Source organism: Carettochelys insculpta, chromosome 14 (genome assembly GCF_033958435.1).
Source record: "Carettochelys insculpta isolate YL-2023 chromosome 14, ASM3395843v1, whole genome shotgun sequence".
Classification (NCBI taxonomy): Eukaryota; Metazoa; Chordata; order Testudines; family Carettochelyidae; genus Carettochelys; species Carettochelys insculpta.
This window is the reverse complement of record NC_134150.1, coordinates 18,374,590-18,387,625: the sequence shown is the minus strand read 5'-3', so window position 1 is coordinate 18,387,625 and position 13,036 is coordinate 18,374,590. Positions and strand designations below refer to the sequence as shown.

At 42.1% G+C, this 13,036-nt stretch overlaps 1 protein-coding gene across 2 annotated transcripts in view; it reads left to right on the top strand.

The window, feature by feature from the left end:
• LONP2 (lon peptidase 2, peroxisomal) overlaps window positions 1-13,036 on the top strand; it is a 93,439-nt gene that overhangs the window by 28,590 nt on the left and 51,813 nt on the right. For both annotated transcript variants that reach the window (XR_012647437.1, XM_075008488.1), the window contains exon 8: window positions 132-273. Coding sequence is in view for 1 of the 2 variants with exons in the window: in XM_075008488.1 (XP_074864589.1) it covers window positions 132-273 (142 nt within the window). In the remaining variant the exon portion in view is untranslated. The remainder of the gene's footprint in view (window positions 1-131; window positions 274-13,036) is intronic.

The following is a 13,036-nucleotide window of genomic DNA, read 5'->3' as shown; positions in this document are numbered from 1 at the left end:
AAGAGGCTGTTTTTAATGTAAGTGTTACTGTAAGGTTGCTTGTTTCCAGCTTTGTTTTGATGTGTTTTAGTTTTACTGTTTTCCTGCCTGATCTCTTCTGCTTCTGATATTTTCCTGCTTGTTTCACGTAGGCGCACTTATGTTGGCAGTATGCCTGGTCGAATAATCAATGGCTTGAAGACTGTTGGGGTTAACAATCCAGTGTTTCTATTAGATGAAGTTGACAAACTGGGGAAGAGTCTGCAGGGAGATCCTGCAGCTGCTTTGCTTGAGGTAAGAAATTGAATTATCTTATTGTCACGGTCACACACTGTACATTCCAAAGATTGTTTCATTTCAGACTAGAAGAGTTCTCAATATCATTCTCGGGAAGAAAGTGTCAGTTTGGTGATGGTATAGTGGGGCTTGTACCAAATAGAAGACGGGCTGAAGTGATGGTTTTTGTATACTGCTAGTTAATGATCTCCATGATAGTTGGATTTTTGTGGTTTCTTATACATAGCGCAGACTCTACAGACTGGACATCTTCTAACGTACATGTAAGGACAGTTTAACTTTTAGTCCTCTTGCTGATTTTAAAATGGTCTTTTTACACATGCTAAATATAGTGCTCGAAATGTCACTTGAAAAGCTAGACATTTCAGTTACACCAAACTTGGCTCTGTTAAGAATACTCTTACATGAGATGACAGTCCTTAATCACGTAGATTTTTATTGATGTAACAACATTAGCAGATGTGAACAACTCCAGTGGTCCAACTTGCATATTTGCTGGTAAATAAACCTAGGTATCGCTGGATTTTTGTTTAAAGGGTTTCCCTTCCTGTTTGATTTTAAGCTTTCAGTTGTATAAGCTAATATTACAACCAAGTAAATGACTAACACAGGGAGGGTCACAAGTACTTATGTTATCAGTTTCGTTTATAATCAGTATTTTTATAGTGAACATTTATTTAGATGAAAACAGTTGGCACTTATTTGTTAATCCAGTTTTGTGAATGCATAACTTAGAGTAATTAAGCCTCATTGATGGAGAGTAAACAGGAAAAAAGTAAGTATTTGAACATAAGCTAACCTCTTATTTAGTCAGCCAGATTTGGTGGGATAAGTTTCATGAGTGGAATGTTGGTATGGAGGGGTAAAACTTGTTCAGGAAGGTTGGAAAGGATGGACATGTTGCATCATACATCTAGAATATTTACATCTGTTTTGAAGTCCCAGAAGGAAATGAGAGGAAGACCATTTAAAAGTCTGTGGACATAAGGGTTAAGAAATGAGGGTAATATCATGGCAGGCATTTAGTACAAAGGAAGGAAGGTAGATGATCTATTTCTAAAACAAATAACAGAAATGTACAAAACACAGGATCTGGAAGTAATGAGGTGCTTGAATTGCCCAGAGAGCTGTTTTTAAAAAATAATACAGCAGTATACAGTGTTTTCATGGAGTGTATTGGGGACACCTTTTTGTTTCACCGGGAAACAACCATTTTAAACTTGATTCTGATCATCAGGGACGAATTAGTAGGAATCCAGGATTTCTGTGAATATGTCATGTCCTTTATCATGTATAATGGGGAAAAACAAAGTCCAACTGCATTGGCAGAAAGGCCTGTGCTAACATGACAACTGCCATAGAATAGTATTTGGTTTTAAAGAGTATCCTTTTTTTTTGAAATACTTAAAAAACCTTCAAGTATGATGAAACTAATGACCTTAGATGGAGTGAGCTTTAAAAGGTGAGCGGAGGACATGTATGTTTAAAATTTACAAATGGAAGCTACTTAACACACTGGTAATAATCAAATGGAGAGTCTGCCTTTTCTGATACTTCAATCACACCTTCAGACTTCTGAATAAGCCAGGCTGGGCCTAGTCAGTGCAAGGACGAGACCTAGCCAAGGAATATCTTGGCACTCTGATAAAGGGTAGAAATGGAAATTGTGCCACTTAGTACTAATGCTTAAAATCAATACTGAAGTAATGGTTCAACATCTGTAATCTGGAGGTACCATCTTTTGGATGAAATAGCAAAAGTATGATTTTCTCAAGAGTGTCTCCTAAGGTGTGCCCCATTCTAGTTTGGTTAATTTTATTCTAGCTGTATCTTCCCCTTGCAGTTTGAGTATTCTTCATTTCCTATCTTGGATTACTTGGTAGTGTTTTTATACATAGTTAAGACTTTTGCACTTTTTACCACCATTCCATTCCAGTGGAGCATGAAGAAATTTATAGTCTGAGCATTCTGAGCCAGATCTTCTCATGATGTAAATTGACTTAGTGCCAGTGAATTGAATGACATTTCGGTACTTTACCTCAGCAGATGATCCATCCCATTGTAAAGTTTTTGTTTCTCTTGTCTATGCTAGCCCCAGAACTTCAAAAGGGGCATGCTAATGAACTTAATCGAAAGATGCTAATGAGGTGCTGCCATGTATATGTATTTGGTTATAGGAATAAGGGGATTTTAAGTGTGTGGGGTCCTTTTGAAGAGGACCCCGTGTCGATGAGCTGCATGCGATTGAAAGTGGTACTTTCAAAGTATCACAGGTGCCATTATGCTGTTCATGGCAGTGCCTCATTAGCGTCTTTCACTTAGGTTCATTAGCATGCCCCTTTTGAAGTTCGGGGGCTAGAGTAGACATAGCCCTTATGTTCAAAGATCTGAATATATCACAAGTAAATTTGTTTTAGTTCAATGTTTAATCAACCCTATTGTTTACTCAAACAATAAGTAGATACTGAATGTAATACAAAATCTAATTGTCCACCTCTACTTCCAGATAAATTGAATACTTTAATGAGTCTCTTCTGGTACAAACCCATCTGTCTTGCTTCTTGTCACTACTATTGCTGCCTTTAAAAGGTGATTTGAGCCATAACAGTATCGTTCTGTAACTGATATCAGTATAGTCAGGAGTGGGCAACCGGCAGCTCTTTAAGGAGTCAGTTGCAGCTCTGAGCGCTGCCGTCACTGACATAACGGAACTAAATTTAATTGGTTTAATGGCTGGATCCCTCCCACCATCCTGCTGGCCTCTAAAGCAATCAGATTTAGTTCCATCATTTCATTGGCAGCAGGGAGCTGCCCATGCCACAGGTGGGGAAAGCGCTAAGCCCACAGGAGAGCTGAGGGGAGGGGCAGCTGAGTCTGCCCCTGCTGGAGCTGTGCAGCCCTGCTGAGAAGGAGTGACAGTTCAGACAGCTGGAGGAGCTTGTTGGTGGAAGCAGGTTAATCCTGGAGATGTGGGGCAGGTTTGGAGCTGAGAGAGGTTATGCCTGGGGTGGGGTAAGTTTGTGAGATGGTGCGTAAAGCTTGGGGTTGGGGGGACAGGTTTGTGGGTCAAGGGGATAGAGCCTGGGAATGTGCGCGTGGGGGTAGGGGGTTGTCATGGTGGGTTGATGAGAACATTGCTCCTTCCTGCTATTCCCAGTGCTTTCCTTGTCTTCATGTGCTCTCCAACCCAGAAGTGAAAGTAATTTAAACTTTCTCATTGATACAGATCATACTGTGTGCGCTGTTCTTAAAAAAGGGGTTACAAAAAGTTCGGTTTGACGTTATTTATTAAGGACCATCTCATTCACGTGCAGTGTGGCTCTTGAAGTATTGATTTTGTAACTGAATTTGAAAAACATACTTCTGAAAAACCTTTTTCTGAAACCTGCTTATTATCTGCTGCCTAGGCATCTTGAAAGTTTGGTCCTTCACATTCTCTACTGGAGAGTATATGATTTATTAAAAATCTACTTTGGTGGTTGTATTTTCATTTGCATTTCCTATTTTGTAGGAAAATAAAGGTGGTAAATGATCAGCTAAGTGGCCCACTGGTTATACAAACTACACTTTTATGCTGGCTAGTTTCTATTACTTATCTTAAATGGCATGGGGCAAAGGTTTTAATGTGTTTAGGTGTGTTTTAATAGTGATATTCCTCGCTGTTACCAGTGCAGTGGGTAAACTCAAGAATAAATGTGTCCGTCCCCATGAAGCTTGGAGGCAGAGTTGGATATATTTTTATCATTGTGCTTCTGTGGAGTTATTACTTAAGCAAAACAGAATGTCTTCTTACTTCCAGTTACTGTTCGTAAACAAGGGACCATTTATTCTAAATTTAGATGACCTCTGTTGAAAGCTGGAGAAAGTAGAAATGGATCCAAGTGTTTGTTAGCATGTGTTTGTATGGAAGTGAAATAAGAGCAAGTATTATAGGCAGGCAATTAAATATCCTTGAGACTTACCTCTGATTTTATAGTTATATTTTTTACAGAGAAACCATTGTATTCACGTGAACACTCTGCAGAAATTACCAAGATATTTTTGTTCTTTAAGTATTTGTAGGGAAAGTGAGAGATTCAACATTTTTGAGCAATTCTGACCTTGCCATATTAGATAAATGCAAAGAGTTGAAGTGCACCATTGATTACTTTTTGGAAAGGTGTTTGGAATAGTATCCAAATGAAAGTGGGGCTGTGTGTGTCTTTTGCGTTTTAGGAATACCTAGTGTAGCAAAGAAAAGGCAAGTCTAGGGAGAGATGTCTTCTCTTATGAAAAACTAAAATTCCATCAGATAATTCAGCATTTCATACAGGCTCTTTTTTCTGTTTCTGTTTAAGTTAAATGTATCCAACTGTATTGTCTGGACATATTTAAAAATACATTATACCGTTGCACATATGTCTTAGTAAATAACACATAGCCCTAAGAAATGGGTCCCATAAGGGACGTGGTTAGAGAGGGGATGTGAAGAAAAAGGGCAGGAGGATTGATGTTTACCCTTGATTGAATTTTAAAATCCAGTAAATAAAACTTGTGGAGCTTTCCCGGAGCTTTTAACTTGCTTCATGTGGCGGTAAGAATATTGTGCTTATACCATCCAGTGGGTTTAATGTTTTCAGAAATATATGATGTATGCTTCCAAGATGTGGTCAATTTGAGTGAACAGTTCTAAATTGTGTGCAAATGTTGCTTGCACACACAAGTGAGCTTGTTGAATGTTAGGGGATGGGTATGAGGCCCCTTTGAAAAATTTATGGTTAAACTTTAATTAAAAACTGCTAGTGTAAATAAGCTCCATTTTGTCTGTTAGTGAAACAAACTTACTCTGCCCATGTGCTGCAGAGATTTCAGCGGAAGTCCTGACAGAACAGCTTTACTAAAAAGAGATGAGTAGTTTTACAACAAAAGATGAATTCTAGTTCTGATGTGTACTAATACAGGTTGAACCTCTCTAATCCAGCACACTCTCTCTTGTCCAGCAACATCTGTTGTTTGGCATAATTTTAGTTAGCCAAAGGACCAACCACTTACCTTGGGTGTGGCCAAGTTTTCCTTGGTCCAATAAATGTATTTACAGCCACTAGTTTGTGTGCTCTGTGCTGTTATTTAGCTGTAAGTTACTCCAAAATGTCTTCTAAGAGCCCAGTAAGCAGTGGAAGTGTTGGTTATGTGCTAGAAACCATTGACCTCCTGTGGTCCAGCAAATTCTCTCGTTTGGCAGTGGTCAGGTCCCGAGGGTGCCAGACAAGAGAGGCTCAACCTGTAGTTTTCTTTGAAAGTCTTTCTAAGCTTTGTTCACATTTTTTCTGGTTATATTTTCCTCTAAACTGTAGAGTAAAAATATAATAATAGACAATCATATGTCACCAGGTTGATTAAAATAGTGCTTAATGCAGTTGGCTGGCTATGGTGAACATTATCTCTTGAGAGAAAATATTCTGTGAGTTACAGTTTTGTCTTTAGTACTCAAATATTTTTCAAGTGTACATAAATGATCAGACATCACCTTACTAATAAAAGGTAATTCACATATTCCTTTTAGTCACAGTACATTTTCAGATGCTTATCCAGATTGTGCAGAATTTCAAATGAGTTCCTTACTAATCAAGTAAGTCAACAGAAAAAGCTTAATTTACATTTGCTCTAAGCTATTTTACTTTTGCAGTGAGTTAAAAATGCATACCAGTTGATCCTTCGCGTGAAAGCTTTCTGAACAAATATACAGTTTTTTCCCTAAAAGCACAAAGGATTTACAATAACCAAAATTAATTTTGAGTGTTTTTATTCAGTCAGTTTCCTGAGACGTTTGCAGATTGTAATTTTTTAAAATATTACAAACACTGTTCATGGCTGTAATTCAGATGGCTAGGATAAGGGATGTATTCATGCCATAATGCAAAGGATAAATTATTTTGACAGCAATATGCAATTTCTCAGGAGTTGCATAGGTTCCATTATGTGTAACGTGAGAACTTTTCATGTCAACATAGCATTGACAATTTATCATGTGGGAAGAAAAAGCCCAGTAATTTAAGAGCGAAAGATGGAATGAAGGTGGTAGACAGGTGTGGGGTAGGAAGCAGATGTGGATTAATGCCATATGTAAGGACTTTTAATTTCAGACACAATTCAAACACAACAGGGCATTCATAGTGCTATGATCCATGTAAATACTATACTTGTTTAATAGTGAAAAATGACTAATGAGCTCTGAAACACTTGCAGGTATTTCAACTAACACTCTTCAGTAAAAATACTAGCAACAGGAAGCCAACACTTCATTATTTGAGCCTTCAGTTTTTCTTTCACAACAGCAGTAAATTACTGTGGTTTTCCTTGTCACAGTTACTACATGGCAGTAACTTTTCTATACTGTATCCACTTTACATACAGTGAGCTGTATTTTCACAGGAATATATGTGCCTGTTTTAAAGCATGCAGATTGGGTAGTTGAAGTTCTAACTACCTGACTTTTGTGTAAATGAATGTCAAGCTACAGTCCAGTCCAGAGATATACACACTTGAGTTGCATGCATCTTGGGTTAGTACAACTCTCAGTGGCGGGGAGCTGGTGCCTGGCTCAAGGGAGCCAAGAAACTGACCAGCACAGGAGCACTGGTCAGTTTCCTGGCTCCTGCACATGTTGGGCAGCCTGGAGCCAGGCACCAGCTCCCCCCCAACTCAAAGAAGCAGAGAAACTGACCTGTACTGCTCAGTTTCCCAGCTCCTGTGAATGGTGGGCAGCCAGGAGCCAGGCACCATCTCCTTGACACTCACAGAAGCGGGGAAACTGACTAGTGCTACTGTGCTGGTCAGTTTCCCAGCTCCTGTCAGGTGTGGCAGCTGAAAGCCTGACTCTTGGCTGTCACCACTGACAGGAGCAGGGAAACCACTCCTGGCAGGGGCAGCAAGAGTCAGGTGTTCACCCCTGATATGGGCGGTTTTCCTTCTCCTGTCAGGGGCGACAGCCTCCCTGCTTCTCTTAGGGGTGGCAAGAGTCAGGCTGCCACCCTGATGGGAGTGGTTTCCCAGCTCCTGTCGGGGTGAGCACCTGACTGTTGGCTGCTGTCACTGACAGGAGCGGGGAAACTGACCAGCGTAGCAAGGCTAGTTAGTTTCCTCTCTCTGGTGAGTGGCAGGCAACCCAGAGCCAGGCTCTCAGCTACCTGCCACTCACAGGAGACAGTGCTGGTCAATTTCCTGCCTCCCCAAGTTATGTGAAATTTGATTTATGCGGGGTTTCACGAGAACACAACCTCCACATAAGTTGGGGATCTACCGTACATGAATTTGATGCTCAAATGCCTACTCATGCATATTGACGAGGGGGCTGCCATGCGTTCTTGCAGGCACAGAAGTCAGAAGAGGCTGATTTTAGGTCAGCTGAAAATATGAGCCCAGTGTACATGTAGTAGTCAGATCAATGAGTGTGCTGGCTTCAGTATGTTTTTCAGTCACACCAAAATCACATATAGGGTAGTACATAAGCTTTTGACCAGACCAAACACGCACAACTTTGGGAGTAGAAGCACCAGTGTTCCCTGTAAGCTGTGCGCTTGTGTGGCTACTTAGGAGAGATTCACATGCCACCCAGCGGATTAGCAGAACAGTCAGTTAGGGTTTTTTGTGTCGGACCTTTGTGACAGAACTAGAAACGCTATGTAAACCTTTTGGACATATGGTGTTGGTTAAATGAATCCATTTTTCATATTTTTAATGTTCATTTTGTAAACACTGGCCTTGCTCCTTATTTCCTCAGTCAGCCAAAAAACAAAACAAAACTCAAATTTAAAGGGCCACTGACTTTAAAAATCAGACTTCTGTCTGGAAAACTGTTTAATTGGTATTAGGAATGAGGGGCCCTGTGGCACCTTATAGACTAAACATCTAACGAAGTGGGTCTTTGCCCACGAAGCGTATGCTCATACATTTCTGTTAGTCTATAAGGTGCCACAGGACCCCTCATTGCTTTTACAGATCCAGACTAACATGGCTACCCTTCCAATACTTAATCGGTATTGTGATGAGTAGTATCTAATGTAATAGAGAGAGGTAAAACAGTTTATATTTACAGTTTATAATCTCAAGCAGCTTCCCTTTTTTTTTTCTGTGGGAATGTTGGGGTGGGGGGATGGGTGGATCTTTTACAAAGCAACAAGGGAAACAAAACACTTGGAATAACAGAAAGTGTCATGGCTGTGGAACAGTGGTTCCCAAACCTCCTTCAGTCACGCCTCCCCCTTCACTGATCTGTGTGGTCTCCTCTTTCCTCAACCACTCCCCTGGCCCAGCGGCTGGGGTGGGAGTGAGTGGAGTGGGACCAGGGATGGGGAGCCACACTTCAGGGCAGAGTGTGTGTGTGACTGGGGCAGGATGGGTAATGCGGAGGCACACACAGGGCAGGATGAGTGAACTGCCAGTACCTCTCTTGCCAAAGCTGTTCCTGAGTCCTCCTTCATGTTTCAGCAGCGGCTGCTGCTCTGCCCATGCCACAGCAACAGGTAACCGTATCTAGTCACAGTGTTGACTAGACACTGCGAGGTGCCCTTTTTAACTGGACTTTCTGATGGAAAACTGGACACTTGACATGCCTAAGATGGCTCTGGAGCGGGGAGCCAAAGCTGGGTCTGGAGCAGAACTGGGCAGCGTTGGGTTGGGTTTGGCCTGCCATGCTCTGCCCTGGTGTTCTTCTGCATCCTTTGGTGGGTGCGCCTTCCAGTTTGGGGTCTACTTTGTAGATCCATAAAATCTGGCAGCAGGGCTCATCATTTTAAAGTAATGCTCATTTTTATTTTTTTTTTATTTCCAGTTGCAAGTGTCTCTTTAATTGTAATTTGGCCTAAATGAGGAGTGTTCATGCTTACTGTTTCTTAATACTGTGCATGTAAAGCTCGTTGAGAGCACTTGAACGTGACACAGTGTTCATGCTTGCTGCGCTAATGTTAATTTTGATTAGCTGAGAATTCCTGTGGAACTTTCATTTCAATTTAACGGTGTTTATATTAGTGTTGATGCAAGGATATGAACAAGACAGTGATGAAGTAGTATTGAGTTGAGTCTGTTCTTTGTGGCTTGTGTGAAGGTGGATCACAAAATGCAGAGAGGAAGTTTTAATGCTGTTTTGAGCAGCATTAACTAATGTCCATTTACCTTGGAATCTGGGCTACCCTGCAACAGAAACATTGCTGGTTAGGGCTTCTTTACCCTGACTCTAGCACAGTGGTTTTCAACCAGTGTGCCATGGAAACTGTTTGAGTGCTGTGAAGTGTCAGTTTCCTCTCCCGCAACCCAGCCTGAGGGGAAATTGACAAGTTCATGCCAGCTGGGGCTCAATCAGCAAGGCTGCCCAAGGGGTTCATCAATTTCCGCCCCCCCATTTCCATGGCGGCTGATTGCGGGCCACTGTGAGAGGAAATGCCAACCCCACAGGACCCTGTTTACACCAGGAGGCAGCTGAAATGCTGCATCCTGGCCCAAATGAGCTGGCGGGGAGCCTGCCCCCAGTCCCTGCTGTGGCAAGGCTGAGGGAGGGTGGAAGTCTGTGGGAGCTGGGACACTGTTTAAATGCCACATCCCAGATCCAGTGTCTGGTGAGGAGGGGAGCCTGCTTTCTAGAGCCACTTCTCCACCCATGAGTAATCAAGTAGCTGCTGAAACTTTCAGCGATTGCTCATTTACTCAACGTCCCTAGCATGGCATTGAGCAGAAGTTGAAAATGTATCTGTGCTCGCTGTCTGTCAGGGTGTATTCTGTTGTGGGTTTGAAACGTTAATGCATTATGATCCATATTTAGTTTGCTGTAGGCACTACTGTGTTGCAAACCTCTCAGATAGTAAGACACTAAACATAGTAAATAGCCTCAGAGAGGTAGCCGTTGCAGTCTGTATCTTCACAAACAAGAAAGCAGTTCTGTAGCATTTGAAAGACTAATTATATAATTTATTAAGCGATGAGCTTTCCTGGGACAGACCTGCTTCTGAAGTGTGCCATGTTACCGAAATGCTTGGGAACCACTGCTCTGGTACATGCTATTCCTGAACTTTTTTTCCAAATAACCCATGAGCTGCACAGTCGGATGAGTGCTTTAGTGGCTGTTATGGGGAGATGTACAGTAGAGCACTTTTTCCTTGTTATCTCCTCCTACCATTCATACAGACCCCTTGCACTGCTTTGCATTCCTTTCATGCTGCAACATAGGGAACATGTAGTGCCAGTACAATGCTCAGGCATTAGAAGTCATAGTCATCCAGCAATATTTCCCATTTTTCAAAAAGCCAGTCTTGTGGGACTCTCGTAATTTGGATATGCCAGCCAAGTTAGTGAATTTCTGTTAAATATGCTTCTATTATCTGTAGCAGAGGGATAGCCCTGTTAGTCTGTATCCGTAAAAACAACAAGAAGTACGGTGGCACCTTTAAGCTACGTTTACATGTGAAGCCTACATCGAAGTAGCTTATTTCGATGTAGCGACATCAAAATAGGCTATTTCGATGAATAACGTCTACACGTCCTCCAGGGCTGGCAACGTCGACGTTCAACATCGACGTTGCGCAGCACCACATCGAAATAGGTGCTGCGAGGGAACGTCTACACGCCACAGTAGCACACATCGAAATAAGGGTGCCAGGCACAGCTGCAGACAGGTTCACAGGGCGGACTCAACAGCAAGCTGCTCCCTTAAAGGGCCCCTCCCAGACACAGTTGCACTAAACAACATAAGATCCACAGAGCCGACAACTGGTTGCAGACCCTGTGCATGCAGCATGGATCCCCAGCTGCCGCAGTAGCAGCCAAAAGCCCTGAGCTAAGGGCTGCTGCACTCGGTGACCATAGAGACCCGCAGGGGCTGGAGAGAACGTCTCTCAACCCCTCAGCTGATGGCCACCATGGCGGACCCTGCTATTTCGATGTTGCGGGACGCGGATCGTCTACATGTGCCCTACTTTGACGTTCAACTTCGAAGTAGGGCGCTATTCCCATCTCCTCATGGGGTTAGCGGCTTCGACATCTCGCCACCTAACGTTGATTTCAACTTCGAAATAGCGCCCAACACGTGTAGCTGTGACGGGCGCTATTTCAAAGTTAGTGCCGCTACTTCGAAGTAGCGTGCACGTGTAGACACGGCTTTATAGACTCATATATTGGCGTATAAGCTTTCGTGGGCAAAGACCTACTTCGTCCGATGCAAGTCTTATCTGTAGACCTTAATACGTTTGAAATTTCTTTGTGGAAAATATATTATATGAAAGCTGAACAAATACTCATTCTGAAGCAGGCATAATTTTTCTACTCTAGTGTTTAAGTTTTGAGGGCCTTGATGTGTAAGTAGGTTGCTAGCTATGCTATAAAATCTGAATTAGGGAAATGTACTCACAGATGAGGGATGCTTCTTTCTTATGGATCTGTGCTCTGCCACAGCCCCTATTTAGTTGCAAGGGTCATCCCAGTCTCCAACTGGCTTGAAAGAAATACAGGAAGAAAAAGCAGAAAGCAATTCTTAAGCATTTTTTTAAATGTTTGTGGAAATTCCCTGGGGAAATACATCATTAATCTAAAATTAAGGCTGAAAGAATCTGTCCCTTATTGCATCCAAACAACTTTGTTATAAAAATAAGCATTTTACTTTACAAATCCCTCTCCCTGCTGTCCTTCCTGCCACCTTTACAAATTACTTGGAAAGTACAAATCTCTTGCTGAATTTCTCCAAACATCCAAAACTTTACATCAGAGCACCACTCTGAGTACGATCAGAAACTGAGACAGTTTTACCTGTGCGTAACACATTCACGTCATCACGTGACCATAAAATATAGATGGCCAAATAATTTTCTGGTGCAAATGGGCAAAATTCCATTGATGTCAGCATTTGTTTCCCATTTATGCTTCCAGAGAGCTTGGTCCCAGTGCCTTATTCATAAATCATCCAGTGCTGGTGCCAGACAGTGATATTTTTATGGTCTGTCTGATTTTCATGATTCTTGAACAGGCAAGTAGCAATGTTGAGGGCGGTTCTACTTGGCTATCAGAAGAATTCCATGAGCTGAAGACACAGATGTCAGTCACAAGACTTGGAGCTAGTCTGTCTTTCTGTCCTAGTGTAGAAGTTTACTTGACCAAGGTCATAAAATTATGGCGTTTAGTGGAAAGATCAGATGCTTCAAACTTCCCTTTGAAGATATCAGGGTTGATGGCAACGGCAACCCTCCATGATCCATTAGTACCCACTTTCAGGTTTGTAGTTCCCCACTATGATCTCTCTTGGATGAAGACACACGGCTCTGCAGGCTGCACACTTTCCTACCTGCACTTTGAGTTCTCTAAAAGTCCAATCGTCTAAGCAGGTTTGCTCGGTTTTTTGCCTCACTGGTTATCAACAGTATAATTGCCTATAGTTAAGTTATACCCCGCTTTTTCTAAGCAAGCGTATTTATCCTTCCATTAAGAGAATTGTGGAGAACTCAAAGAATAAAAAGCCCTGTACACATTTTAAGAAGATTGCCAGAGATCAGTCCCTTCAGCTCTTCATGAGAGCTCTGATTGGTGTCAGCCCTTCCACTCCTTTGACAGAAGGTCCTCTCTGTTTGCTAGAGCAGAACAAAGGTTCTTGGTCATTTTTAAACTCTGATTATTTATCCAAAGGGGCTTTTGGTGTCAGCTGGCCTCTAGGGTATCCAGTTTGAGTCACTAATATGCAGGTCTCTCCGAGTGGTGGTGCCCCTTCTGAGGTTTTATAGGCAGAATGAATTTGACTAATTATATG